Source organism: Aspergillus stella-maris (assembly GCF_047715825.1).
Source record: "Aspergillus stella-maris strain CBS 113639 unplaced genomic scaffold BDV14scaffold_54, whole genome shotgun sequence".
NCBI classification, from domain to species: domain Eukaryota; kingdom Fungi; phylum Ascomycota; class Eurotiomycetes; order Eurotiales; family Aspergillaceae; genus Aspergillus; species Aspergillus stella-maris.
Genome location: NW_027396848.1, coordinates 59,884 through 86,751, shown reverse-complemented (window position 1 = coordinate 86,751; position 26,868 = coordinate 59,884). Strand labels below are relative to the sequence as shown.

Sequence of the window (26,868 nt, the reverse complement as noted above, 5' to 3'; positions counted from 1 at the left end):
CGATTGAACGCGAACTCACGTGATATCCTTGCCTAATGCTGCCTAGTTTAGAAATCAGCAACTTCACTTCGATCTTATCTCGCTCTTTAACAGCTACGATGTTCCATGGAGGAGGAAAGGGGACAGGCGGGCGATGTGCCCAAAGAAAGCGACAGCAAAAGTCCGGACGCTGACGAGACGCTGAAGTATCATCTCTTAGGGCCGTCCTTGACGAAGGCCGGCCAAGATTCCGTTGACCAGAAGAAGGTGAGTGGATGCGTAATCCATCTTGTTCGAGCTAGTCTAAGATTGAAAGGTCTCGGAAATTATATATAATGCGTCCAAGGGCTCAAAGTACTTCAACCATGAGCAGACCCGCGATGGCGTCCTTACGGAGAAGATTCAGCGCATCCTGAAGGGGAAAGCGCGGCTGGAGAGCCTAAACCTATCAATAGACCTCAAGCTAGCTGATCAGTTATTTGCTGAGTTAGAGTTGACGCGAGATCTCACCCAGTATGTGGTCCACGTGGACTGCGACGCGTTCTTCGCGGCGGTTGAAGAGCTGGATCGGCCGGAGCTGAAGACGGTTCCGATGGCCGTGGGAAAGGGCGTTCTGACGACTTGCAACTATGAAGCTCGCAAATTTGGTTGCCGGAGCGGGATGGCATCATTTGTGGCTATGAAACTATGTCCCCATCTCATCTGCCTTCCGCAGAACTACGAAAAGTATACGGCCAAGGCACAAGAGATTCGAGCCATCCTTGCGCAGTATGACCCTCAATTTGAGAGCGCGAGTATTGACGAAGCATACTTGAACATCACGTCTTACTGTATTGAAAACCAGCTCGACCCGGAGGAGGCGGTCAATCGCATGCGCGCAGAGATCCTGGAGACGACAAAGGTCTCGGTCTCTGCTGGTATCGCACCGAATGCGAAGATTGCGAAGATTTGCTCAAACAAGAACAAGCCAAACGGTCAATATCGTGTTCCAAATGATAGGGATGCCGTCATCGAATTTATGCGTGAGCTTCCTATGCGCAAAATCAACGGTGTGGGACGGGTGTTTGAGCGAGAGTTGGACGCAATCGGCATCAAAACTTGCGCCGACATCTACCCTCAACGCGCCTACCTAGCGAAACTCTTTGGCGAAAAGGCGCTTCACTTCTTAGCGCAATGTTATCTTGGGCTGGGTAGGACCAAGATTCAACCAGCAGAAGCCTACGAGCGCAAAAGCGTCGGTACCGAGAGGACGTTCCATGAAATTAGCACCAAAGAGGAATTTCGGGAGAAGTTGTGGTCTTGTGCCCAGGAGCTGGAAAAGGATCTATCTCGAACACAATTTAAGGGGCGTACATTGGTTCTTAAGGTCAAGTTGGCTACGTTTGAGGTATTGACTCGGCAGCACCAACCAGCAAGAGCAGTTTCAGCAGCCAAGGAACTGTTTACCTCTGCTCTTCCCATGCTGGAGAAGCTCGAGAAGGAGATCCCTAACATGAAGCTGCGGCTGCTTGGGATTCGGTGCACCAACCTTGTGAGCACAAAGAAACTCGATATGAGCTTCTTCGGTGCAGCTGCTCGAAAGAAGCCTGCAACAGATGTCTCGAATGAGCTCGTCGAACAAGAGATAAGTGCGGAGGAGGCGTTTGAGAAGGCAGCTCGCGAGGAGATACAAAGCGAGATGCAGGATCTTGAAAGGCTCAGTCAGGAAACGCCTCAGGGTGGAGGTGATCTGCCAGAGGATAGCCCTACTCCGATCCCTGATACGACGCCGGACCAACAACCCTACTGGGATTGTCCCATTTGTTCAATGCCTCAGGTCGCCGACGATAGAAAGTTCAATGATCATGTCGACTACTGTCTTTCGAAGCAAACCATAAAAGAGGCCGTTCAAGACGATTCACCGCAGCCGCAGTCGCAACCACAATCTCAGCCAGCACCGAGCAGTACGCGAAAGAGAAAGTCCAATTCGCGAGACACTGTAGATCCACGACAGAAGCGCCTATTCTTCACTTGACCGGGCAAAAGCATATTCCACCGAGAACAGCTCGCACCCTAAGTTGGCCCTCGACCTCAGGCTCGACGTCTAGATCTTCCGCAAACTTCAGACCAAGGATAGCAATAGACACTATGCCATTGACGACATCTGACGTCTGCAACCGCTCTCACCGAGATATTGAAGAGTCCAACTCAGCTTGACCCGACGACCCGACCCACTCGTCCAAGGGCAGCTCCTTGCTTCCGGGCGTTCGCCAGCACATCAGAGTGTCGGCAGAACCTGGACGGCATACCGATCCGATGCAATTAAGATGTGCTCCCAGGCGTCTCAGAATCGAGACAGACTATAAGTGATCGCCTAGAATCATAGCTTTCGGCCGAGCCCCTTTGGGACGGTGGTTCTAACGTCTGTATATATGTTGGATGGTGAATCATGAACGTTATAGATCTGAGAATCATTCGGTAGCTTATTCGATTGATGCAGGAAGACTATGCATGCATGTAGAATGCTGGATAATAATAGAACGCTGTCAAGCTCCCTCTAGCCGTTGATCAGCCCATATAGGCGGGGCACATAAAGTAGGGGGCCATGAATTCATTGGCAATGACAGAGCGGGCTGGGGCGAGAATTCCCGATATCTTGTAACTGAGTATTGGGTACAGGCCGTGTCTCGTCATCAAGAAATAGAGAGAGACATGTTTCTACAGTGTTGACAGTGGATGGATATTTGGAGCCCCTTGAAGCGTTGCGGTGAAAATGGAACTAAACCGGATTTGGCGGGGATAAACATCGCTCGGTCGGGGTGGTGGTGCTCTTAGTGCTTTAGTGTTTGGCCAGCGGATTCATCGTAAATTCTTCACTTCAACACCTGACCGCTGTCTTTTCGCCTCTTCCTCTTTACTCCGAATAATCTACGCGTGGTCTCATCTCTTTATCGACTACTGGATCTACGCTATAGGCTGGCTGGTGCCACCATGCTTGCAGATCTTCGAGGAGTGCCGCAATGCCATAACAAGTCGCCCTTGTCTCTGCCCCTCGAATCCAGCAGCTATGACCTACGATAAACAAAATAGTGGCCATATAGCCAAACCCTTTACTCCGACACTCAGTGCTGCTTTCAGCAGAGCGAATAAGTCACCTTTGACCCCTAAACTCGCCACCCCGTCCACCGTCCGCGGACCCAAACGGCTCGCTCCTTCAGAACATCCCGCAACCACTCCGTCCAAACAGCCCTCCGAGATCTCCTACCTCAATGCCAACGTCACACCCCGATCTGGTTCAAGGAGCAGCAGGCGTGACGGACCTGTACTCTCTCCGGCCAGTACGCCCGGGAATGGGGTGTACTCCCCGCAGCCTTTCGCCCAGCCGTCTCCGGGCAATGGCCCAAACAATAGAGTATACCGAACCGACCGCAGTCCGGTTCGAATGGGCCCAAAACTGGAACCTCCAAGAACTGTACGATCGAAGACCTTGACCGCCGATCCGAATACTACCCGTCCTTATTCTACTACCGATTCAACGTCGTCACCGCGATTCTTCCACGCCAGCGACGCACGCTCGGTATCGGGCTCCTCCGATGCGGATACCCGGTCAAGGGTATCATCTACAAAGTCCGCCGGACCTGCCACATTTATATATGCAAATGGTCAAGAAGAGTCTCGGGCTTCGGATGACACCAACAGACGACGGTCGTCGGGATTGTCTCGTCCTGCGGTCGTGCCTAGGCCGACAACTACACCGCGGATCAAGTCAACCAATAACGCTTCCTTCCCGCGGTTCTCAGATACCATTCCTTCCTCCAACCCATCACAATTTGATGATCCACCTGATATCCGGTCGCCGCTCTATAGTCCGCCGTTAAACACCGTCCGACCCGTACCGGTAATCAGCCACACCAAATCCGCGAGTCTCGATAGTGCGCGCAGTACCCCTCTGAAAGAAACACCGGGCGAGGGCCTACGGCCAAGCCCTCTGATAGTTTCTGGTTTAGACTCTCAGGTTGACGGAGATAACGTCTCGGATGCAGTTCCGGCACTCAGACCGCGAATCTTCAGCAATGGGTCTACGAATTCCGTCGATACTGACAGTCAACCTGATGGGCTTTCGAGCCCTGTGAAGTCAGAGCACGCAGGTAACAGCGGCCCAGTTCTCAACGCTCGAGTGGAGCGGAAAATTATGGATTTGGAGATTAGCAACTCCTCTCTTCTGGCTATCAACAGGACGCTGGAACGAGAGATGCGGAAGCAGAACGCCGAATTGCGGAGATTTCGACGGCTTAGCCGCTCTGGCCGTCTATCCATGGCACCCTCGCGTTCGGTGTCTGGCAACTTATCAATTCCTAGTGAGATTGACGAAGACGAACGAAGCGAGATCTCGTCGAACCAGTCGCATGATGAGCTATCCGATCTGAGTGACGAGGACCTCACGCCGGATGAAAGCTCTTTGGACCCCGGGTCAACAGCCGAAGATGACGTCCAGCACAGAAACAAAGACGAAAAGCGGTTCCTCGTCGACCTGGCGAAACATCAAGAGCTGCTGGCAGACAGTCAGCGGATGAACCAAAGCTTGAAGCGCTGTCTTGGTTTCACAGAAGAGCTGATAAAAGAGGCCAAGAACGCTCTCGAGTATAATGTGCACGTCAACGATATCCAGCTCGGCGGACGAGTCCTCAGCGATGACGATCTGACTGAGGATCGAGAAGCCGGCCGGGGCCTTCTCGCGGTCGTCTCACCAGAAACCGAACTCCCTGATATGGACCCTCCCGGCGAGGAGCCACCATCGCCATCGATATGATTATATGTCTTTCTTTTCATTTCCTTTGTTAGATACCCTATACAGCATTGCCCATTCAAGATCTAAATTGCCTTTCAGAAGCGAAGCAGGCGACTACTTGCCCTCGAATACCCACTTATTTTCTCAATGGGTCACAATGACATCCTTGCTCTGGACTGGACCCTTTTGCTTGCTTACTGCTTTATCTGTATCACTCCCTGATGTTGCCGCTTCTGGACAACCCTGTGCTTGCTTAACAACGGCCTTGATTTTTTTGACTTCTAATCATGTCATTTATACTACTGATAGATCTGTATCCGGACTAGCTGTCTATGGTGCTTTGCTAGATACCCACTTGCGATAACGATAATCATATACTGGACTTCTTGAATTGTCAAAGCATGGATTGGTCTATTCAAGTTGTACTCGCCAAGAATGCATGACCAAGGATATAGAGTGCACAGGGTAGGGCTTCCGGCTCAGGTGATGGTCTCCCCACCAGTGCCACCCAACTTCGACATCTGGACCTAACAACAACAAAAACCGTCTTGCCGCTTGCAAAAAAAGAAAAAGCGAAAAACATACAACAGCTGGGATTCGCATGTGGTCACCCACCATACTACTAACCAGCCGGCGTGTGGCTTAAGTACGGCTGAGCGGACGGGAAGCCCTGTTCTCCACACCCTGTGGTCGTATGTATTTAGTATCATCTAGGTTTGACTCAAGTAGCACAAAACAAATGCCCAATTCCCAAACGCCATATAACAAGAAGCAATGAATACTTGTCTCAGGGATGCAATGCAAGATAGAAGAAGATAGCAAGCTTCCAAGCCAATTCAGCCCCAATCGGGCAAGAAACCCGGCCAGCAATTAAAGGCCGTTCCAGCCAGCGTCCCGAATCTATGGCCCAGTACCTATCAGATCGTAGGCGCCCTAGTAGGACAATCCAAACATGGATCGTAGCAATAGGTACTCCGTACAGCACACCACACCAATACTGCATATCTCTCATACCATGTCTAGTCTTGACTTGAAGATTGTTCTTCCCCTTCTTGCTCTGAAGCTCTCATCTCCTCGTATTGCCTCAATCGCATGACGGCAATGGTATATTCCAGCTCGTCGAAACCGACGCGGAGGATGCGGTCTGCGATTATTTCGTTGTTTCGGCGTTCTCTTGCCTTTTCTGTGTCTTCTCGTGAGAGGGTTGAGGAGCCGAGCGGTGGAGTCTTGCTGGTGAGAACTAGAGGTGCTCGTGGTTGAGTAGAAGGGTTCTAAGTAATAATAATCAGTATCCTATACCATACCAAAGCCAAGATCAGACCATGTGAAAACTCACCATTCTGAGTCTCTGTTTCAAAATGGGAAGAGCCAGATCCATCTGCCTTCTTCGCCTCTAACCGGGAACTAACAATCCTCCCCCGACCTTTCTTCCCATCAGGCGACGGGATCGGAAGCGGGATACGACTACTCGCTTCATAAACCGCTCTATGCTCTTCATTCCCATTCAGAAGTCGGAAACATGCATCATTCCTACTATTCTCGAGATCAACCCAATCTTCGATAGGTTTGCGCTTTGGGATCGCGGGAGGCGAGGCAGGCTTGCGGGCGGACGTGGTCGATGAGGATGATGAAAAGCATGCATCTAAAGGGGAGGGCAAGGTAGAGCTCTCTTTCCTCCTGACGGGCTGCTGGGTACTTAGTAGTGAGACGCTGAGCTCGAGACTTGTGTCTGCTGCTTTGTGGAGGAGTTGGGAGACGGAGGTGGAGAGGGCGGACATGGTTGTTGCGTTTGGTCTTGACGCAGTCGAGAAGTTGGGCTGATTAGTCGTGCTAGGGTAGAATGTAGTAAGATGGTGTAGAGGGGCTATGAGAGATAGTAGAGTTGAGAGAAAGAATCAGTAGTGAATAGTAGGTGTAAGGTAAAAGGTTGTAAATGAGGGTTAGTGATTGAACATGGTAAAATTGAAGAGAAAAGGAACATCAGCGAATCCAACCAACCAACGAATGCCATTCATCACAGGGACTGGACCTCAAGATGACTCTCCATTATACTTTGCTTACTTTCTATAACCCAGGCAACTCGATAGTCGGCCAGGGGCGGATCGAAGGTCCAGCCTATACATCGGAGGGAAGATGGGGTAGGGTTTGGCGCGAGGAACTCGAGTGCGGGAGGCATAGTGCCTGGTACCTGTGGCTGGAAATGCGTTCCTGGCTCTAGACGTTCGGAAGATAACCACGAAATCTAGGTTTTAAATCCAATGCGTATGCTATGAGGCTTTCAATCTGGTTGGGAATCTAAGTGTTTATGCTAAACTGCTTTTTGAGGCGTTGTTGGTCTGGAGGTTTCCGACTAGACTAGTAGGGATAGGGTACCTAGAGTAGGGTAAAATCCGTCCCATCCTGCACCTAGGGTTCTTAAAAAGCTCGACAGCGGAAATTTTAGGTTCCTGGTAAGAAAAGAATACTCTTCAAGACGAAAGACATTTTCGAAGTATCAAATTAGAACCTCCCCTGACGTTAGGAATTTGTTAGCGGTGCGTGGTGGGTTCGAGAGCGGAGAGGTTATCCGAAAAATATATACTTCCCGCCAAGTCTAAAAATACAGGAACTTGAAGATAGGTGTGGTAGCAACGTTAGTGTCATCATCTAATTGAGACACTCGAGTGCAGAAGATAGTGAATGCATGCTCTAGGAATCGGAAAGGAATAAAAATTCGCTACGACGAAGATGTACATCTGGCATATTTATCCAAAGCAAAGACGCAGACAGGCGGGGGTAGGGTAATCGAACGAGGAGGGAAGCAGGCTGGGGAATAAGGTGCGGAGAAGAGGTCCGAAAGAAACATGACACGATCGCTCGATTGATTTACGACTCGGCCTTGGGGCTGTAGGCCGGCGGCTCTGGCTCGTCGTGGCTGTGCTTCTTCTTCTTCTCCTTCTTGTCCTTGCCCTTCTTTGCCATGGCGTCTGTCATGAGCTGCTCGAAAGCCATGTAGTCGCCTTCTTCCTCTGGGTCACGCTCGGCCTGTATCTGATTAGTATGCGGTCGCAGAATACTGATGTATATGAAAACATACCTTGGAGTAGATATTGCCAGCAATGATCATGGCTTGAGCGCGCTCAACACGCTTCTCCAGCTTGATCTTCTTGTCGCCCAGGACTTTGTCGCAGACGTCACGGAGAACGCTCTGGATCTCGAGCTTGCTGCCGCGCCAGGCGGCGGCGAGAAGCTTTCCTGTGACCTTGACAGAGTACTCTGCCCTCATCTCGTCCGTCCAGTTCTCGCCGCCCTTCTCCTCCAGCTTAGCCATCTCTTCCATCGTCAGTTGAGCGTCAATGACGGTGGAAATAGTGGTCCAAGCTTCCTTAGCGAGGGTGCCCTTGTCCTTGAGACGCGAGAAGAACCCTGAGATACCGAGGAACTTCTGCGACTTGAGGAAGGAGGTAGCCTTGGAAACGTATGTAGCACCGATGGCATGAAGAATCTCAATACCGAACGATTGGATCTTCAAGTTCTCCACCTCGAGACGGATCTTCTCCTCAAAGGCCTTGGTCACGTCTGCACTCTTGTCGGTCTCCGTCCATACGCTGATCTTGTCGATGAGCTTGGTAGCGAGCATATCGACTCGCTCTTCGCGCGCCTTCTGTCGCTCCAGCTCGAAGGCTTGAAGCTTCTCAGCCTGTTCGCGTGAAAGCCCACCCTTCTTCTTTTCCTTCTTTCGGAGCTCGCGTTCCTCCTCTGATACAGCGGCGGACTGCATGCGGATTTCTTCGTCTGACTTGTCCATGATGGCCTGCTGGCCGAGACGAGGGCGGGGTGTGCTTGTGCCAGAAGCGGAGGGTGAGGGTGAGGGTGATGCTGCGCCAGCGGCGCCCGCAGCTGTGCTCTCCGCAGGCTTGCCATCGTCGTTGACGTTCAACTTCTCCTCTGTAGCAGCGGCCAGTTCCTCTTCCTCCGCTTCCTCCGTTGTGATCTCCATCCGGGTGGTAAGGTCCTGAAGAAGTGAAATCTCGCCGATAAGGTCGTGGAAGGCATCTCCACCAAAGATCATGCCGAAGAACTCGTTCGGGTCCTCTGCATGTTGTTAGCGGGGCCGATGCGGGCAGTCCGAAATACGCACCGAAACCATGATCTGGGATAGCCTCTTCCTTGCCGTGGGTATCATAACGCTTGCGGAGGTCGGTATTGCTGAGAACTTGGTAGGCTTCTCCGATCTATTGTGAATAGAAGATAGGTATGAGTAAGATGACAGCGCAAAAGGGTGCGGAGGGTGTGGGCGCACTGCTTGGAATCGCTCGTGGGCGGTCTCATCACCGGGGTTCTTATCTATTGACAGTTAGATACAGCAAATAGACCCAGACCATTATTGCAAGACGCACCAGGATGAGTGACGATGGCGAGTTTGCGGTATGCCTTCTTGATCTCGAGCTCGGTGGCAGTGGGAGGCACGCCAAGGGCGTCGTAATAGGTGGTATCAACAACCATTTTGCAATGCGGGCAGACCGCAGGAAGTGTTTCGGACCGGTTGAAACTGCTAAGAAAGTAGGCTGGAAACAGAAAAGGAAGTAACTAGGAGTATAAATGCCTTGAAACCGAAAGGCTCGTGAAAGGATATCTAAGAAGCTGATGAAGGAACGTAGCTAATCGCGTGAATACTATTTTTTTCTGCCTGGTGAAGCTGCGGCCAAACCTTTCGTCATGGCGGGGAGATCGAGGAAGCGGTATGGCCGGTCACGTATGGTCATAGATTACACAATGGCCCACCTTTAGCTGAGGCCAAGACCCAACGTCTCGGGTAAGAGAGTGTTCCGGATGCCGAGATGATCCGGCACTTGCTGAGCAGGCTAAATTGGGGCTAAAGAGGCTCGCTCCAACAATTTCTTCTCTCTTCTTTCCACCACTCAAATCCTCATCCTTCTCCTTCTCCTCTCCTATTATACCTGTCCTTTTCCCTCCTCCCCCTCTTCCTCTTTCTTACTTTTTCTCCCTTCAACACAATCTCCTCCCTTCTTGTCTCCTATTATACTTCCCCTTTTCTTGGCCGCTTCTCCATAATTTCTCCATATCCTTTGTTCTGCGGCTCTACCAATCGGCCGGAGAGCCCATGTACATTATTTCCTAGCGTGTACTAGTACGCCAATCTGCTGCTAATTTGCTTCTCCGTCGTTTTTCCAGTTTGCCTCCCATTTTTTTTCCTCTTTCCTTCGTACTTCCCCAATTCCTCCATCTTCACGTGTAATTTACCCCAATAAACACCATGGGCATCGGCAGCATCCTTTACTTTGCCTTCCACCCGGCTGAACTGAGGTCAATCATTCAATGGTTCGTTTTACCCCTTATCCCCTTTTTCAAGCTCCCTGGCTGACAAAAAACTTGGTGATAGGAAAGTCTGGCACAACCCCGTTCATGAACGCAACGAGAAGGACGAGACAGAAACACAGAAGGCTTGCTTCAAGTTCCTGGACCTGACGAGTCGGAGTTTCAGTGCTGTGATTAAGGAGTTACATCCGGAGTTGCTGCTGCCTGTCTGTGTTTTCTACCTTGCACTTCGTGGGCTTGACACCATTGAGGATGACACCTCGATTCCTCTCGAAACCAAGGAGCCTCTGCTGCGCAACTTCAAGGACTACCTAGAACAAGATGGTTGGACCTTTGAGGGAAACCGCCCTGAGGAGAAGGACCGTGAGCTGCTGGTTCAGTTTCACAATGTCATCACCGAGTTCAAGAACATGAAGCCTGCCTACCAAGCCATCATCAAGGATATCACGGACAAGATGGGTAACGGTATGGCCGACTACGCCCGCAAAGCCGCCCTTGAGGATGCTAGCGTGGAGACTGTCGAGGAATACGACCTTTACTGCTACTACGTTGCTGGTCTGGTGGGAGAAGGTCTGACACGACTCTTTGTTGAGGCCGAGTTTGGTAACCCTGCTCTCCTCAAGCGTGAGCGTCTCCACAAGTCAATGGGTCTTTTCCTGCAAAAGACCAACATCATCCGCGACATCCGCGAAGATGAGGATGACGGTCGTCGCTTCTGGCCCAAGTCCATCTGGTCTAAGCACGTTGACAACTTTGAGGATCTCTTCAAGCCTCAGAACCGGGACGCTGCTCTCAACTGCAACTCTGAGATGGTCCTTAACGCACTGGAACATGTCGAGGACTGTCTCTTCTACCTTGCCGGCCTGCGGGAACAGAGTGTATTCAACTTCTGTGCTATTCCCCAAGCTATGGCCATTGCGACGTTGGAGCTTTGCTTCCGCAACCCTGCCATGTTTGAGAGAAACATCAAGATCACAAAGGGCGACGCTTGCCAGCTTATGACCGAGTCAACACAAAACCTTCGCGTTCTTTGCGATGTCTTCCGCCGCTACGTGCGCAGGATCCACAAGAAGAACACACCCAAGGACCCCAACTTCCTCAAGATCAGCATTGTATGCGGAAAGGTATGTCATGACGTCTCTCAATTGATGTACCTTGCTAACTCATATAGATTGAACAATTCATTGAGAGCATCTTCCCGTCGCAAGACGCTGAAACCGCCAAGCGCCGCGTTCAAGGCACCATGTCCGAGGCTGAAGCTGAGAAGGCTAAGCAGGACGCTGAGACCCGCAAGGACGTTTTCTTCATGTTGGCTCTCATGGGTGTCATCGCCTTTGTTGTGTCCGCTATCATGGTATGCCATCCTTTCCCTCAATTGACTACATTTATACTGATTACTGTAGATCTTCACTGCCTGGATGCTCGGCGCCCGCTTCGACCTTGCCTGGCAAGAGCTGAAGAGCGGCAACTTCAAGAAGCCGCAAAAATCCATCTCGCACAGCGAGCTCTAATTTCCTCTACGACTTCTGTTCTAATCGCTAATTATACCCATGCCCTTACGATACGTATGCAGATATATCTATTCTAATATCATTCGCCCTACTGTCGCCTGGTCCTACCTCACGAATGGAACCCTTAGCAACAACTGCAACTCGCGTTGCTAGCACGGATGTCAAATTGCGATCCAGTCTTTCCATGACTGTGGTTGTGCCGAAGAAGTGCTGATATGAAGAGGATTTATCCGACCAGTGAGTACTAGATGTTCGTCCTGCAGCTCTGCTGAGATGGCAAACATCCATTGAAGATCTGGAACATACTGTAGTCATAAATAGCTGTATGCATGAATGTATTCGATTGACTGAAGCAAGTTTTACTTTCTCCTTCTGTAATGTCTTGGTGTTTGTTTTTCTTTAATCCTGATGAGGCCGAGCAAGAGCAGCTCTATACGCTGCGTTCGTCGAAAGAGATCAATGCCAGATCTGCTTACCAAGGATTATCAACATCTCTGTCCCCGCAATTTTAACATACCTACACACCTATACTTCTCAAAACTTATCTGAATATCTGAAAATAAATGCAACAAGCGTTCCCAGTCATTGAATCTTTCAATCCACCCCACATCCCCATCTTCTTTGCATTGTCATCCCGGGGTTCTTGCTCTTTTCCACTTCCTACTTCAGTTAAAACCCCTCCGCCTCCGCAATCTGCAGTCTAGGTAGACCACTGCACCATTTATGAGAAACAATTCGCTCTAGCCATGGCCAAAGCACAGAATCACGACGCGAACACAAGCGCATACCACCCCCCAGCCCCAGAACTAGAACCCCTAGCTCAGGACCCCCTCTCCGCCTCTGACTCCGCGATATACAACCGTCTTGCGGAGAAAATGAGCCATATCGTACACGCCTCCACATCTTCATTGGTACTAGGGTTTGGCTGACTGAATCAGCACAATGGATTCCGCTCGACGTGGAAGATGCTGCAGACAGCTTGCTCTGCGCCCGCATCCCAAATCACAGATTCAGAGTGTCAAATGGACGACACAGAGCTCTTGATGACGGCTCTTTCCTTTGTAGAGGGTCTATCGAATCACCACGCCATTGAAGAGAAGTTCATTTTCCCTGCTCTTGCGTCCCGCATGCATGAATTCTCACATTCGGGGGTTTTGATCGACCAGCATGAGCTTATCCATGATGGGTTAATACGAATTAAAGCATACTTGAGAGGATGTGAGAAGTTTCTTGATGAAGAGATAGACGACGACGGGGGGAGAGTGGGTGAGGGGTTGGATAGGGGGAAACTAAGGGAGTTGTTAGAGGGGGAGAATGGTGAATTCGAGAGAGTTCTCTGGAGTCATTTGGATGAGGAGGTTGAGTTTCTTAAGGCGGAGAATATGAGGCGCTTTTGGGGGGTGGAGGAGGTTAGGAGGTTGCCTATGTAGGATTTATAGGGAAAGAGAAGATATACATGGCTTTGATGAAGTGAATTCTGGGTTGATCTAGCTTGGGTGATGGGAGATCCTCTAGAGATTCTCTAGGCTCGGAAATGGATTGGTTGTTTAATAGAGCACGATTATGATGTAGCTCTCACAGTGCCTCAAGTTGACGATCCAACTGTAGATTGAGCTCGGACGAGCTCAATCTTTCTCCAGAGACCGTTTCCGCCAAGCTACTCGTACTATGAACTACGTAGTAGATATCGAGTCGGGTTACTGAGAGGAAACTTGCTTGATGAGGGATAATTGCCTTACTCAGGAGTCTGGAATGTATGGAGTACTCGAGAGTTCGTCGGACTTGCCCAGCTGGGCGGGGGCCCCTTCATTCCAACCAGCCACGCAGAGGCCAGCCGCATCGACAAATGACTCGAGCTCGAAACAGAAATGGCATCTGGATTGTGATTGTTTTTTGAGCCCCTTGGCATAGAGAAGAGGTTGGAACCGCAAGCGGTTGGTGTATTTTTGGGTCTTGAGTGTTGTAGCGTGTGGGAGGCTGTTGGATTCAAGGAAGGGGTGAAAGACAGTGAACCTGTACCCGTCCGCCCTATACCCGCCCAATAATACCGACTTTTTGCTGAGCTTAGAAGTTGATTAATGACCATTTAGAAGTCATGAGGCTGCGGGAATGGCACGACTAATAAACTGCGTCGTGATGACGCGATGTCAAGATCCAAACCTGGTGGTTAGGGCTGGTGCTTGGAAGTGACATTCCTTGCGGACGATCATATACTCGACCAGTCAGCCAGACCTGATCTAGTCTCTTGAACCCCGCATACTGAACAAGGCAGCATAGGCCAACATATTAATTAGCAAGGCTGGACTTATAACGTGCGTCATATCTGTCAGTTGCGGGTGCTGGGCACTGGGCAGGCGCGCGAAAGTCGCTAGACAGCACGCGTATTCACCCCTTGCAGAGCGTGGAATCGCGTTGATCTACGCATCCGAACAATGTAAGAGGAACGATGCTATACTTTAAGTCAGATAGATGTAGCTGCAGGGTTGTATACTCACCTTCCTTCGCTTCTCTCTTTTGCCTTCCCTGCTCTCACTACTGTTGTGGGTTACTCTTAGGACTGACGCTGTCCTAGCCCTCGTCCCCGTCGAAAGCCCAACTTTAGCCACTCTAGTCATAATGAGGCTCGAGCTCGCCATGCTGACGGCCCTACTGGGCACCGCCTTCTCACTTCCCCAGTCTTCGAACCTCGCCTCCCGCATGGCCGCCCGAACTCTGAACCGCCAGTCACATCCCCTCGCTCCAATTCCAGGCGGTCATACAGGCACTCAGTCTGGCTTTCGGACGGCCGACACTGCCGCCATAGCCTACAGCAACAACTGGGCTGGTGCCGCTCAAGAAAACGCTCCCGCGAGCGGACCGTACACAGCCGTGAGCGCAACTTTCACTGTACCGCACCCCACAGCTGCACCAGGAAGCAGCGGCATGCAGGCTGGGTCCGCATGGGTAGGCATAGACGGAGACACATATAGCGGCGCTATCCTGCAAACGGGGGTGGACTTTTACATCGAGAACGGGGTCGTCAGCAACGACGCATGGTTTGAGTGGTTCCCAGATTACGCATATGACTTCAACATCGCCATCAAAACTGGCGACGTGATTGTTGCAAAGGTGGAGGCCTCCTCTCCTAGCCAAGGTGTTGCAATAATCGAAAACCTGAGCTCTGGGCAAACGGCAACGCAAGCACTAAGTGCGCCAAAGCCGACTGCGACTCTAGCAGGAGTAAATGCGGATTGGATTGTTGAAGACTTTCAGTCGGGTGATTCGATTGTGGCCCTGGCGGATTTTGGGGAAGTCGTGTTTACCGGATGCGAGGCGCGCACTAGCGGTGGAGAAGTGTTGGGACTGAACGGAGCGACAATTATTGAGTTGAAGCAGGGGGAGAGAGTGTTGACAGACGTGACTGTCCAGGGAGATAAGACGCTTGATGTTAAGTGTACATTGTAATACGGTGGTTGTTATATAAACTCATCTTTGGTTGGCGTTGGCGTTATCTCGTGGATGTTTGCAAATGAGCTTCAAGAGCAATTTTTGTAAAACTGTGACACAAGTCAACGGATAATGTTTCCTAAGCCGCCGACGAAAATTCGATCTAGGACAGTACGGCCAAACTCCATTGGCGTTCGGTGATGCAAGTCATGTTCCGTTTGATTCCTATCACCTAGGCGCGATGCCTGGACGCGTCCGAAACATTGACTTGGCAACTATAAAGAGGTCATGATGGGCTTTTGGAGCTAGGGTCCAGGATCCCGAACCAAATCCCGAGCCCTTGAGAAGGCCATGCCTAAACAAGAGACATCGCTTAGAAGCCTGCAAAGCGATCTGAATATATTTTCAGAGCACACGTCACTAAGTCTCAGGAACGCCAAGAGACCAATAGAACAGCCCATCACGCGCAAGGCGAGTAAGCAAAATAGCCTACGCACAAGTCGCTGTCGGGGATGCAGGTGGCTGCGCCGAGATGCGAGCCGCGCAGAGGGACTTTTGTCCTGCCTGAAATCCTGCGAGGCTGGACCGGGCTGAAACAGAATTGCCTGCTGGCAGCTGCCTTCGTGCCCGACTATTGATTGTCTACGATATATTTGTCAACTGACAAGCTGTATCTTCGTGCTCGATGAAATTGACGCAGACGCGAGCTAACGGGATTTGCAACACCTTGCAGGACGGGACGGAACGTTTGAATCCTCCGTCTGTGGGCCTCATAGTCTTGAATGTTTGTAATTCTTGGGAGCGGCAGCAAACTGCGAGCTATCGAACTGGAGAAGAGGAGGATTTGGTTAAATACGTGGCGGGCTCTGATGCGGAGGAAGGCAGTATTAGCAGCGATGTCCAACCAGCAAGGCAGGAGAGCGGCCCAATGGCATTACCTAGTCCCTGAAACGATGCTGGCGCCTGTCAGAGGGCGATCCTCATGCAAGGAATAATTGAAGCTGCGAGTGATGAAAGGAGGAAACAGTCGAAGGATCGAGAAGGAAGAAGGCAAGAGGATCAGTGCAGGTACAGGGATGGCTGCCTGAGACGTGACCACCAATGGGACCTTTGGACCAAGGCATCAGGCAGTCCAAAGAGAAGTCTCACGCTTGCGAGGAAGAAACCAACAACTGGCTGGATTGATGTAGTTGATTGGAGAGAAGAAGAGCAAGTCATGTCGGTATCGATAAGACTATTATCTATGACAACGCCCTTATCGATACCAGGCCCTTATCGATAAGACATGGCGGGACAAAGATCCACGTTCAGACTCAGTCAAGAGCATCAACAGTCAACAATCCACTGGAACAGCATGCAGATTCTTCTGCTGGACGGCGGACTGGGAACAACCCTTGAAGCTCCTCCATTAAATGTGACATTTACCACCGAAACCCCTCTATGGTCATCGCACCTGCTCATCTCATCCCCCTCCACCCTTCAATCCGCCCACCGCGCCTTCCACGACGCCGGTGCAGACATCCTCCTCACAGCGACCTACCAAACCAGCATTGAAGGCTTCGTACGGACAGACGCGAGTCACACGATCAAAGATGCACAACGATACATGCGATCTGCCGTTCCGCTCGCCCGGAGCGTCATTTCCCCTGTGATTTCTCCTGCGGGGGAACGTCAGAGTCAGACACGACTGCCGTGTCGCCTTGCGCTGTCATTAGGCCCCTATGGTGCGACAATGACTCCGGTTGCCGCTGAATACACAGGGCTGTACCCTGCTGCAATGGATCGGGAGGATGCATTGCGGGAATGGCATGCCTCGCGATTGAGGATTTTCATCGAAGACAGCGAATCGGAAACCCGACCATGGGATCAGGTGGACTATGTTGCGTTCGAAACACTGAGAAGGGCCGATGAAGTGCGTGCTGTACGTGGTGCTATGGCTGATGTGCTACCTGACAAGCAAAACAAACCCTGGTGGCTTTGTGGTGTTTTCCCTGCAGAGGAGGTCGATGAGACAGACGTGAGACGATGGATTGGTGCAGCAATGGGACAAACAGACTATGGTCTACCAAGGCCATGGGGGATCGGACTGAATTGCACGCGAATGGATCACGTTGCAAAGATCGTCGAGATCATGCGCGATGAGTTACATCTGCTGGAAAAAACCGGGAAATATGTTGATAGCTGGGCTTCTGCCTCGGGCAAACCGTGGCTGGTATTGTATCCGGACGGCACAAAGGGGGAGAAGTACGCCCCTGCCATCAAAACATGGGTACAAGGGGCAAGCGAGGCTGTGCAACGACCATGGGACGAAAGCTTCTGGGATGTGATACAGCGTCAGTCAGAGGGGAGCTGGGAAGGGATTATCATCGGTGGATGTTGTCGCGCAGGGCCGGCTGACATTGCGGCACTGCGACATAGAATCGATGCCAGGCAGCTTTGATGATGGCCACCAACGTGTTCTCGCTGATGCCAGGCCGGCAATGGTTTTGGTGATGGGATGTTCTTCCAGGCAACAATAATTTAGCATCAACTGCTCGGCAATATCTGGCTGGCCCCGGTTACCGGTAACTCTCCGTGGGCGATCACTTTCGCATTTTGGAATCTGGATCGCGGCTATCGCTACTTCGCACAAGTTGACTGGTTATAACAAATCAGAATCGAGATAATTATCCAGCATCATATTTGGCAAGCTCAACATATTTGGTCAAATTGTCCTGGAGTATGGTCGTTCTAGACAACAAATCTCCTACCACGCGCGTCTAAGGAGCTGATCATCTTATCATCCCCACCACCAGCGACGCCGCCATCTACTAAATTACCAATTGACCGAAACCTTGCCAACTCGTGGCGACCCGTCGTAGCGGTCTGGGATAACGATCAGCGACTGCGCGGTTCTTAAAAGCGGCGCAGTCAACTATCATCCGGACCCATCCTCCGGACTCCGCTTGCCAGGACGATCCACTCTACTCCAAGTTTCCAAGATTCAGCCGCAGGAATCGAGTACTTGGAATAGACTACTGACTCGGCCCAGGCTCACGGACTTGCTGCGGCGCAGTGCCTTCCGCGCGGCGCACACATGTGTAGTGGAGTATCCAGATGATCAATCGATCGAGCCGGGGTCATATGAACCATGCCATGAACCAGAACCACGGCATGAACCATGTCAAGGTTATCTCAACGACGTGACTACCCCAAAAGGAAAACGGAGCACACCGACCAGAGCTCCAGCATAGAGTTCAGCCAGCCATTCTCGCCCGCGTTGTTAGCGCTCCCACTAAGCAAACTAGACTTTCCTCGCGCATGCCGGCCCAACAGAACGAGGCGATGCACGTTTGGAATTGGTCCCCAATTAAACAATAGGATTATTCTGACCATCCGATTCTCCGCGATATGCGAGTCAAATTGCCTACATGGCATGAGGCCAAGCCAGCCGAGGCACTCCTGCGTTGGCTCCAGCTACCCCCGGCCCCAGAGTAGGAACCCAACTGTCAGGGCTCGCCAAACGGGACGGAACAGAGCGGCCTGCGCGCACGGTCATTTCCCTATTCAATTATTTAATCCGTATGATTATTGGCGAGCAAGCCAATCATTGGAGACTGGTATTCCCAGCCGTCTGGATCGTATTTTATAGCGCCGTCGCGCCTTGGAATTGATGAGCGCAATGCGCAGCTCAAACTAGCTGTCTGGTCAAGCGGTGAGGCCAGACAAGCACTGTCGTTGCCTTGGATTTTGACAAACAAGAGGATCAAAAAAGCAAAAAACCTACGAGAGCCGGGATGCTAACCTGCCAGCGCAACTTTATCGTTTGCTTTCCTAAGCTTGCGACTATTTTAGTCGAAGAATGGCAGGTGCGCAGGGAGTGGGATGACCGTCCAGCCTGAGACGTTGCGTTTATATACGCCGATAGATCACATTTAATGTCAGACATTTGCTGTCAGACCTCCTGCTGGCACCTCTGATAGCCATGACTCCCGTAACAGTGGACTGCGCTCCACTACAAAGGCCCCCAACTCTCCGACGCCCACTTTCCCTCCCCAAGCTGCCCCCATCCCCTCCAGCAGACGCAGACCCAGGTCTTGCTTCACCACGAGACATCCATCTAGACATCACCAAGGCCACAGGGACAAATAGCGGGAGCATGGGCCTGCCAACCCCTACCTCCACGTCCTCCGAGGACCATCCCTACCTTCACGATCACGATCACGATGACGAGGACCAAGACCGCGACGACGAAGACGAGATGCTTGCTAGAATTCAAAGCAAGCTTGAACACCTGTGGTCCCTCTACAACGCAGGGAAGCCCCTCTTCCCGCGCAAGCTTATTGAAGACCTAGACCGTCAGATCGATAGCGGGAATAAAGACGTGACTATCGAAGATCTGGACGGGGTGAACCACAATTATAGCTTGGAAATTCCGGGTTGGTGCAAGGATTTTGCGTTAGTGCCCTCCCTTCCTTTTTTTTTGGATGCGAAAATACGAGAGCAGAACTCATCGTCCGTGGAGGTATGTGTAAGAGAGTATATTAACCTAACTATAGACCTCCGGGAAACCCCCGCCGGTCCTACCGCACCAGAACAACATACCGAATAGGCTACAGCTGCATCCAGGACTTGACCTGTGTTCACCCATCTTTCCCGGAGATCAGTCTGCGCGATAACAGCCCAGTGTCAATCTGCTATACGTCCTGTACCGATTATCATCCGGAGTCTTCATTCGACGAGGTCCAAGCCAAATTCGCCGAGAGCCAATCAGCATGGGAAGACAGCGAGACGTGCCAGACGCTCGTGCGGAGTCTCGAGAAATTAAAGAGGAGCGGAAAGTTGACGAAGCCTGTGCGCAAAATTGTGGGGTTTGGTCTGGGAAGTCTGAGTTGTCTGGCCGACGAATTCCATTCGATGAGAGCGCATGCACAGCATGCGGCTGTTCAAACAATGGCGAGGGTTCTCAGTACAGGTAACGGGGCAGTCCACGCCAACCTGAACGGAACAAGACATACAAATGGATACCCAAACAGGCACCGTGACATCAATACCGACAGGGATACACCCAATAGTCCCAGCACGAGCATAAACAACAGCAGCACCACAACAAGGATGACCCCTGACACTATGGACAAAGGCGCCGGCGCCGAAACTGACATCAGCGGCATAAAGTGCTACGCCCAAGACCCAGCCTACACGGAAGTTGACACATCCCTCCTCCGCACCCTGGGAATCGAAGCCCTCGACGACCCAAAAGGTTTCCTTGAGATCGACGACGAAACGCTCGTCTTCAGCGTTAGTCCCAATGTCCCCGTGAAGCAGATCATCACGGATGTTGCATGGCCGGGCGTCATGGTTTGGAACACGGTTAGTTTGGAGGAGAAAGAGGCGCAGTGGGAGAAGAAGGTGCGGGACGGGGAGGAGTATTGGGTTGTGTATGTTGTCCTAATTCCTTATTCCTCTTCTCCCTGCCCTCTAATTTCATGATTGTGATTGTTGAGCCCCGTGCTAATGTACAGGTGCTTTTGGCAGACCGTTCACTACGGATCCCGATTCGCAGCGAGTCCGCGATATGGTATCGCACTATACTACCGTGCCGTTGAAGGACTCGGATGAGTACTTCGGGGATTTGACCATCTACGTCAGATGATAAACGTATGCGGCAGCTATGGAGGAATTATTATAAGTGATTTTCCCTGGTGTACGGACTGGGAGGCTGGCGTTGACTCAAGATTCAATGAATTCTAGTAGGTAGATATGATGATTTGATGTTATGATAGGTAATTACGATAATCTAATCAGTGCTTTGACTCTTCCTACTCGCGAGCGCAACCGCAATAGCCTTCTCATCGCAATGGCTGATCGTAACCTCGATATCAATGATTCCATTCTGAGCCGCTACTTCCTTTGCGTGGCCGTGGAGCTGATTCAATCACCCGTTAGCCAAAAACATCCATCAAAAGGAAAAAAAAAAAAAAAGGAAACGGGGAAAAGAGGGATAGGTAAACATACCACAACCTTCGGCCCACCCTCGCCATCTACAATCTCAATCTCACCAATCCCCGCCCCAGCACCCTTCGACTCGACCCTCAAACTCTTAAAGACAGCCTCCTTGGCACTCCACCGTCCCGCAAACGAAGCCCTTGGGTCCGGCGCGGAAAGACAATACTCGCGCTCGGACACGGTGAAATTCCGCGCTAAAAAGGTCTCATTGTCGATGTTCATAGCGGATATATCCTCGATGTCGACGCCGATGGTGGTGCCTTTGCCTCTGCCTCGGCTTTTTGGGGTCGTGAGGGATGGGGCGCGTGAGCGGGATACTGTTCGGGAGCGCGAGCGGTTTATGCTTTCGAGCATGGATTGGACTGTTTCTGAGATTGAGTCCTGTTGATCATGGGCGGATTTGGCGTCGGGTATGTATGGTGCTTCAGGCGCGTTTGAGATCTGTCCATCCACGACGCGGCTTGTGGGATCTAGGAAGAAGTCGCGCATGGCATCTGGGTCGTTCCAGGGTGGCTTTGTCTTGATCTGAACGAGGTTATTCTTCATGATTCGAGACGCATATTCCTGGGTTGCGATTCGTTGACGCTTCGTGGTTCTGGCGCGGTAATCGTCGTATTCAGCGGGTGGCATCGAGGCAAACAGGTATTGTGGCGCGACCATGATATTTATTGCGCCTTTCTGGCCAAAACCAAATGATGTTAGAAGAGTGGCTTTCACCTCCGGTACCTTCATAGATTCCATGGGGTAGACGAGATGCTCGAATGCGCGAAGTTGGCTGTCAATGTTGTCTGCGTTGCGATTTCCGGGGATTATCCTGTCTTGCATCATTTGGAGGCAGCCGTTGAGTTGCCAGGCACCTGCACCTGCTTTTGGATGTCCTGTTAGTGACTTCTGACAAACTGAGAGGAGCGGGTTTCCCTTTCGTCGACCGAGGTGCTCCATTTGAGTGTTGATGACGTCTCCTTCGTTGACTTCGTTGGCCTTTGTCGATGTTCCGTGCATTGAGACGACTTTTATGTCATCAATGGTTAGGCCCCAGGTAGCTAGATTTGCTCGAATAGGAGAGATTGATGGGTCTGATAGACGGATATTGTTACCCCATCGGTACTGAGCATCGCGAATCCGTTGTCTGACGGCGCTACTGTAGGCAAATCCTGATTTTGCTCCAGCCACGGAAGGCTTGGAACAGCATCGTCGGTTGCTGATTGCTGAAACATCATTGTCAAAAGCGGCCCGTCGGTATTCAAGGTCCAACAGAGGTGAGCATTTAGCTTGGCTTGTCTCGCGGGCTGCTGTGAGAATGCCCTTTCCTGGAGCTGGAATGGAGCGGCCAACCTGGTCACTTGCCATATGAGTGTATGCGACGACGCCGTAGATAGGAAGACCCATCTCTATAGCAAGGGACGCGCTCATTAGGACTTGCACGCCACAACCTGCAGACTCGGCGAAGCCGCTCCTGGAACTAGCGGTAGGGCGAGATATGTCGGCCGGGGTTCTTCCCTTCAACAATTCTTCAGCGCCGTTAGCGGTTGCTTTGATATTGGCAAATTCAAACGCCAACTCCTCACTATAGTCATCGCAGCCACCGACAACCGCAACCTTACATTTGCCGGTTTGTATGGCGTCACAGCCAATATCAAGGGATTCAATTGCGGTCGCACACGCGCCTACTGGTGTCTTCAGAGGACCAGTAGCTGATAGGAGTAACATGTTGACCCAGGCGCCCATTGTATTGACAAAATGCTCCAGTATAATGTCGCCTCTGATTTGACGGTCCAAAAACCGGTCGCGGTACATGTTCTGAATGACCTTCATTGGGCCACCTCCCGAACCTAGGCAGTTCGCCAACTCCGACACGTGAATGTGCTGATACACCTCATAGGGGTCTTTGATGCCAGCCGATAGGAAGGCTTCCGAGACACAGCAGAGCGCATATAGTGTCGTGACATCGACCTGCTGGATGATCTCCTCCGGAATACCATAGCGTGCAGGGTCCCAACCCTCCAGTATGAGTCCCGCGACGACTTGGTCAGTTGGAACGGCCTTCGGGATCATCAGTATTGCGCCTTTCTTGATATGGACACGGTAAATATCCTCTGAAACAGGTTCCAGGGTGACAGAATCCCCGTGCCGCAACTTGAACGCTTCAGCGACCGACTTGGAAGTTTCGAAAGGGGCCAGGTCTCCTTCCACTGCAACTTCATGGAGGAACTCCTTCCGCGATGGGTCATAACTGTTCTTTTCGGTCGGTTTGATGAGACGCAACCCGGTGTTAGCCATTATCTGCTTGTGAAACTTCAAAGGCACTTCATCGTCTTTGATTGGAGACTGTGTCGCAGAGTCGACCCAGCCGACATAAGGCTCGCCCTTGACTTGTCCGTCGACATGCTGTATCAAGCCCATGATCCAAGCTATCTCAATATAGCCCTCTAGGCTAAATTCGCCGCTGTGTTCGATCTCCCATCGCGTGTGAGCATTGCCCCAAGGACCCAACTCGGAATATCCTACCACGACCGGGACTCGGGTGAGGTCAACCATACCTTCGATGTTGGGATTAGTGCCATGTAAGTCATACAGTGGCGGGAATGTCGGTTTCAACCTCGCTCGTCTAACCTTTGGCAGTAGCTCCGGCTCGGCTTTCGCAGCTACCGCGCAGCTCAAAGCGGCCTGTTGACGAGCATTTTCTTCCGCTATAGCGCTTTGCAGCAGATGCTTATCGGCTAGGCGTTTTCGGGCTGCTGAAATCTTCTTTTTGGCATCCCACATGGAGCCAAGCCCGCCTGTCAAATCAGCATAAATGGGTGCATCCTCGGCAAGAGCTGTCAGCGCAGGCGTCATCAGCGCAAGGATGTTGAAAGCCATTTCTGACTGGGTGAAAGTGATAGCCCCTAGCTGTTCCACCTCTTCTGCAATACTGTTGGACGACTGCATTATAGTTGTACCTCGCGTCCAGCCGATGACGGCTCCGCATATTGTCAAATATCTCGACCAGCTTTCGGAATAAAATCGATTGAACAATGTTCTTAATCCGATCTTCGACTCCGAGTATAGCCCGTCCCCTCCAAATGTACCCTCGTTACAGGACATTGGAAGAACTATCATCGTCGGCCGGTTCACAATACGCAGACTTTCCTTCTGTTGGCGTACGAACCCGACGAGTCGAAGAAGATTAACAAGCATGGCTCGAAGAGCAAGCTCTTGTTGGCCACCCAAAGCATCCGGCTCTCCTGATTGGGGAATAGCGGCGAAAGGAATGATATAGTCCAAATCACCGTCGGTTGGAGAGTCAGGCCCATATATATGTCTCACTAACATCTTGCAGTCTTGCTTGCTTGCTTGATTCAGGGGGTAAAGAGTCAAGGATGACCCTTTCGCCCCATATTGGCGATACAGTCGTTGATAGAAGGCGGCGCTTTGTGACAGCGACCGACTCGTAGTGACAATGATCCGGGAACCACCGCTCAACAGTCCTTGGATCACACTGGCTGCGATTGAGTTGGGCCCAGCACCTGTTACCAGAACAGCTTTAGCGGCGAAGGAAAGCCCAGTCGTGACCCCAACGTCCAACATCGCATGAAATAGACTAGTCGCCTGGGAGTCATACTTCCAATCAGCCATTTCGCGCCTAGTTTTTATGTGGACAAAAGGGCCTGCAACATCGCCTCTGTCGGATGGCAAACCATTTGCCACAACCTCAGGGTAATGCTTGATTTGCCGTGGGATTTCTCGGTAATCCATATGTCCTGAAGCCAGAATCCGTGTTTGGGGTTTCCTCGGTACAGCGGTATGGACGAAAAGAGGATCAAGCGAGAGTGACTGAGTACCAAGGATTATGAGCTCTTCCAATATAGCTCGAACATTGACCGCAAATGTATTGTGATACCGATATAGCCCGCCGAGTTGAGCGGAAGCAATATCACAGCAACGCGGGTCCCATCTATTCAGCAAATTCTGAACCCGATTTTCCATCTCGGAAAGACATGCACGGGATGGATCGTAAAAGATCTGGTTTGATAGGTGGATGAGGTCTTCACGGGACCAATTCCACCAAGAGTCGTATTTGCGAGCTTGCTTGACATTGAAGATAGGGGTGATACCGCCCATGAATCCTTCATCAAACTCTTCGGTCACTAACTCCAGGTGTTTTTCCAGGCTAGATATATTTGATTTCAAGTCCGTAATTAGTCCGCGCGACGCAAGGAGATCAATCTCAAGATACTTCGCCAGTGAGCCAAACTGTGCTTCGTGAAGCCGGACGGTCCGTTCATTCAGTCTAACTAGTCCAGATGCATCTGGGCCCATTGGGGACTCGGGATTGACGCTTTTGATAACACTAGTGGATGATGTGAATGTGATCCCTTGGAAGATGGCATACTTATCAACCACGCCATCAAAAAACTTGCATGCTTCTTCGGTACTCGTGAGACGATGAGCTGGCTCCATTGTAACCGAGAGACAGAGGGGTATATCAGCGTGAGACCCTCTGAGACCCCAACGGGAGCCCAAATATTCTTGAATGGCAGTATGGTTGAATCCAGCCGGCATCTTACTGGAGACCAGCCTTGAAATGAGCAACGACATGGTCTTCCCTGGGGCTCCGCTAAAGTCTGATTGGAGTGTTTCGCCCAAGGACGATACAGTTTTATCTTCTACTCCGTCGGGTACACGACCGAACTCAGCAACGAAGTCACCGATCAGCTCGTTTTGGAGTGTAGATTTTCCTACTAAGTTAGACACTGTATGACGCGCGAGGATGCGATAACTTACCTCCGGATAGATCGCGAATTGTTGTTTCGATAGAAACCCGGTCAAACTGTCGTCGAAGCTTCTGGGCAGCTATCGACAAGATGATATGGTGAGCTCGAAGTGAAACATCCGCGCTTGGAATGGCGCTCAAAGTCAAGCTTGTCATAGGAGAAGTAGGCCGTTTCGTGGGCCCGGGGGCTGCTGAATGCTCAATCGTAGAGATAACGGGCGGACTAGGAGGCTCGACTGCGGGGGAGCATCGATACTGGTACGTGATCCGGGGTTGACTGTCATAATACGAAAGGAACTCCGTTTTTGTTGACTTTCTAGAAGGGCTGACGCCTGCCTCAATGGCAGCAGACTTTTTCGCCATGGTGGAGAGAATAGTCCTAGGACCAATTTCAACAAATCTTCTGATGCATGATTCGCCCCGAAAAAGCTGCTGTTGTGTTTCGACCCTGCCCAAGTCAATTCATGCCGAAGCCAAGGCAAGAAGGACACTTACCACCGCACTGGGGATGCCAATTGATATCTTGCAAGTTAGTGTGTGGAATCAGACTCAAGTGAATGTACCTACGAGAGGAGCTCAACAAATAACTTCAGAGCGACATCCTGACCAGTTGTCTTATCTCTGGCTCTCAAAGGCACTGCCTCGGCCTTGAGAGAAGGCGCCATTTGGACGTGCAAATCCCCAAATCTAGCCACAGAACATCAAGGTGATGGGGCAAGGCAAAGGCAAGCTGGGCTGAGAAGTCTCAAAGGCGGGAAATACATCATTTCCGATCTCTCATCGTTCCCACCGGTTTATTTCGCCAAGGACTCCTCGTTAATCGTGTCTGACCGTTGAACTGCTGTTCTGAATGCATTCTTTTGCGGCTTAGATTGCGATCATACGTAGTAGTGTGATAGGGGAGATGTACCACGGTGCCGACTCCCTCTGACAAAACTCCGAAATGACTCCTGATCCTCGATTTCCAGGGTATCACAGTTGGCCAGGTTGAGTTCTAGCCATAGTAGACGCGAGAATCGGAACCCAGAAGGACTTGCTATTGGCGCCGGTGATGAGCATGGTCACATCAACCTAGCACCACCAGAATTGCGTTAGTTCTATGCAGCAAGAACAGCACTAGCTTC

General features: G+C 51.2%; 10 protein-coding genes across 10 annotated transcripts; 7 read left to right on the top strand and 3 right to left on the bottom strand.

Annotated features, from left to right (window-relative positions):
* Positions 1-66: 66 nt before the first annotated feature.
* Positions 67-2,650, top strand: BDV14DRAFT_178864 (Y-family DNA polymerase). The gene is made up of 2 exons (XM_073769649.1): positions 67-246; positions 296-2,650. The coding sequence occupies exons 1-2, from the start codon at positions 106-108 to the stop codon at positions 1,991-1,993; spliced, it is 1,839 nt and encodes a 612-aa protein (XP_073625158.1). The 5' UTR covers positions 67-105; the 3' UTR covers positions 1,994-2,650.
* Positions 2,651-2,726: 76 nt separating this feature from the next.
* Positions 2,727-5,342, top strand: BDV14DRAFT_178863 (uncharacterized protein). The gene has a single exon (XM_073769648.1). The coding sequence runs from the start codon at positions 3,026-3,028 to the stop codon at positions 4,766-4,768; it is 1,743 nt and encodes a 580-aa protein (XP_073625157.1). The 5' UTR covers positions 2,727-3,025; the 3' UTR covers positions 4,769-5,342.
* Positions 5,343-5,766: 424 nt separating this feature from the next.
* On the bottom strand, positions 5,767-6,525 carry BDV14DRAFT_203009 (uncharacterized protein; the record flags this gene model as incomplete). The annotated part of the gene is made up of 2 exons (XM_073774186.1): positions 5,767-6,018; positions 6,052-6,525. 2 exons carry the CDS (start codon positions 6,523-6,525, stop codon positions 5,767-5,769), a joined length of 726 nt encoding a protein of 241 aa, XP_073625156.1.
* A 380-nt stretch (positions 6,526-6,905) lies between these two features.
* On the bottom strand, positions 6,906-9,471 carry BDV14DRAFT_178862 (DnaJ domain protein). The gene is made up of 5 exons (XM_073769647.1): positions 9,127-9,471; positions 9,030-9,073; positions 8,868-8,961; positions 7,824-8,821; positions 6,906-7,771 (listed from the first exon to the last, which is right to left on the bottom strand). The coding sequence occupies exons 1-5, from the start codon at positions 9,230-9,232 to the stop codon at positions 7,613-7,615; spliced, it is 1,401 nt and encodes a 466-aa protein (XP_073625155.1). The 5' UTR covers positions 9,233-9,471; the 3' UTR covers positions 6,906-7,612.
* Positions 9,472-9,903: 432 nt separating this feature from the next.
* erg9 (bifunctional farnesyl-diphosphate farnesyltransferase/squalene synthase) lies at positions 9,904-11,600 on the top strand. Its single transcript, XM_073765663.1, has 4 exons — positions 9,904-10,069; positions 10,131-11,190; positions 11,238-11,420; positions 11,470-11,600. Exons 1-4 carry the CDS (start codon positions 10,005-10,007, stop codon positions 11,575-11,577), a joined length of 1,416 nt encoding a protein of 471 aa, XP_073625154.1. The 5' UTR covers positions 9,904-10,004; the 3' UTR covers positions 11,578-11,600.
* Positions 11,601-12,323: 723 nt separating this feature from the next.
* On the top strand, positions 12,324-13,007 carry BDV14DRAFT_203006 (uncharacterized protein; the record flags this gene model as incomplete). Its single annotated transcript, XM_073774185.1, has 2 exons — positions 12,324-12,464; positions 12,516-13,007. The coding sequence occupies 2 exons, from the start codon at positions 12,324-12,326 to the stop codon at positions 13,005-13,007; spliced, it is 633 nt and encodes a 210-aa protein (XP_073625153.1).
* A 1,170-nt stretch (positions 13,008-14,177) lies between these two features.
* Positions 14,178-15,428, top strand: BDV14DRAFT_210702 (A4/G1 family peptidase). The gene has a single exon (XM_073775951.1). The coding sequence runs from the start codon at positions 14,194-14,196 to the stop codon at positions 15,019-15,021; it is 828 nt and encodes a 275-aa protein (XP_073625152.1). The 5' UTR covers positions 14,178-14,193; the 3' UTR covers positions 15,022-15,428.
* Positions 15,429-16,199: 771 nt separating this feature from the next.
* Positions 16,200-18,035, top strand: BDV14DRAFT_178858 (homocysteine S-methyltransferase family protein). The gene has a single exon (XM_073769646.1). It carries the CDS (start codon positions 16,289-16,291, stop codon positions 17,441-17,443), a length of 1,155 nt encoding a protein of 384 aa, XP_073625151.1. The 5' UTR covers positions 16,200-16,288; the 3' UTR covers positions 17,444-18,035.
* A 901-nt stretch (positions 18,036-18,936) lies between these two features.
* On the top strand, positions 18,937-20,749 carry BDV14DRAFT_178857 (SRR1 family protein). The gene is made up of 3 exons (XM_073769645.1): positions 18,937-19,440; positions 19,542-20,420; positions 20,518-20,749. The coding sequence occupies exons 1-3, from the start codon at positions 18,968-18,970 to the stop codon at positions 20,633-20,635; spliced, it is 1,470 nt and encodes a 489-aa protein (XP_073625150.1). The 5' UTR covers positions 18,937-18,967; the 3' UTR covers positions 20,636-20,749.
* BDV14DRAFT_110277 (3-oxoacyl-synthase) lies at positions 20,626-26,602 on the bottom strand. The gene is made up of 5 exons (XM_073765662.1): positions 26,312-26,602; positions 26,240-26,266; positions 25,756-26,192; positions 20,998-25,709; positions 20,626-20,908 (listed from the first exon to the last, which is right to left on the bottom strand). Exons 1-5 carry the CDS (start codon positions 26,407-26,409, stop codon positions 20,780-20,782), a joined length of 5,403 nt encoding a protein of 1,800 aa, XP_073625149.1. The 5' UTR covers positions 26,410-26,602; the 3' UTR covers positions 20,626-20,779.
* Positions 26,603-26,868: the final 266 nt, after the last annotated feature.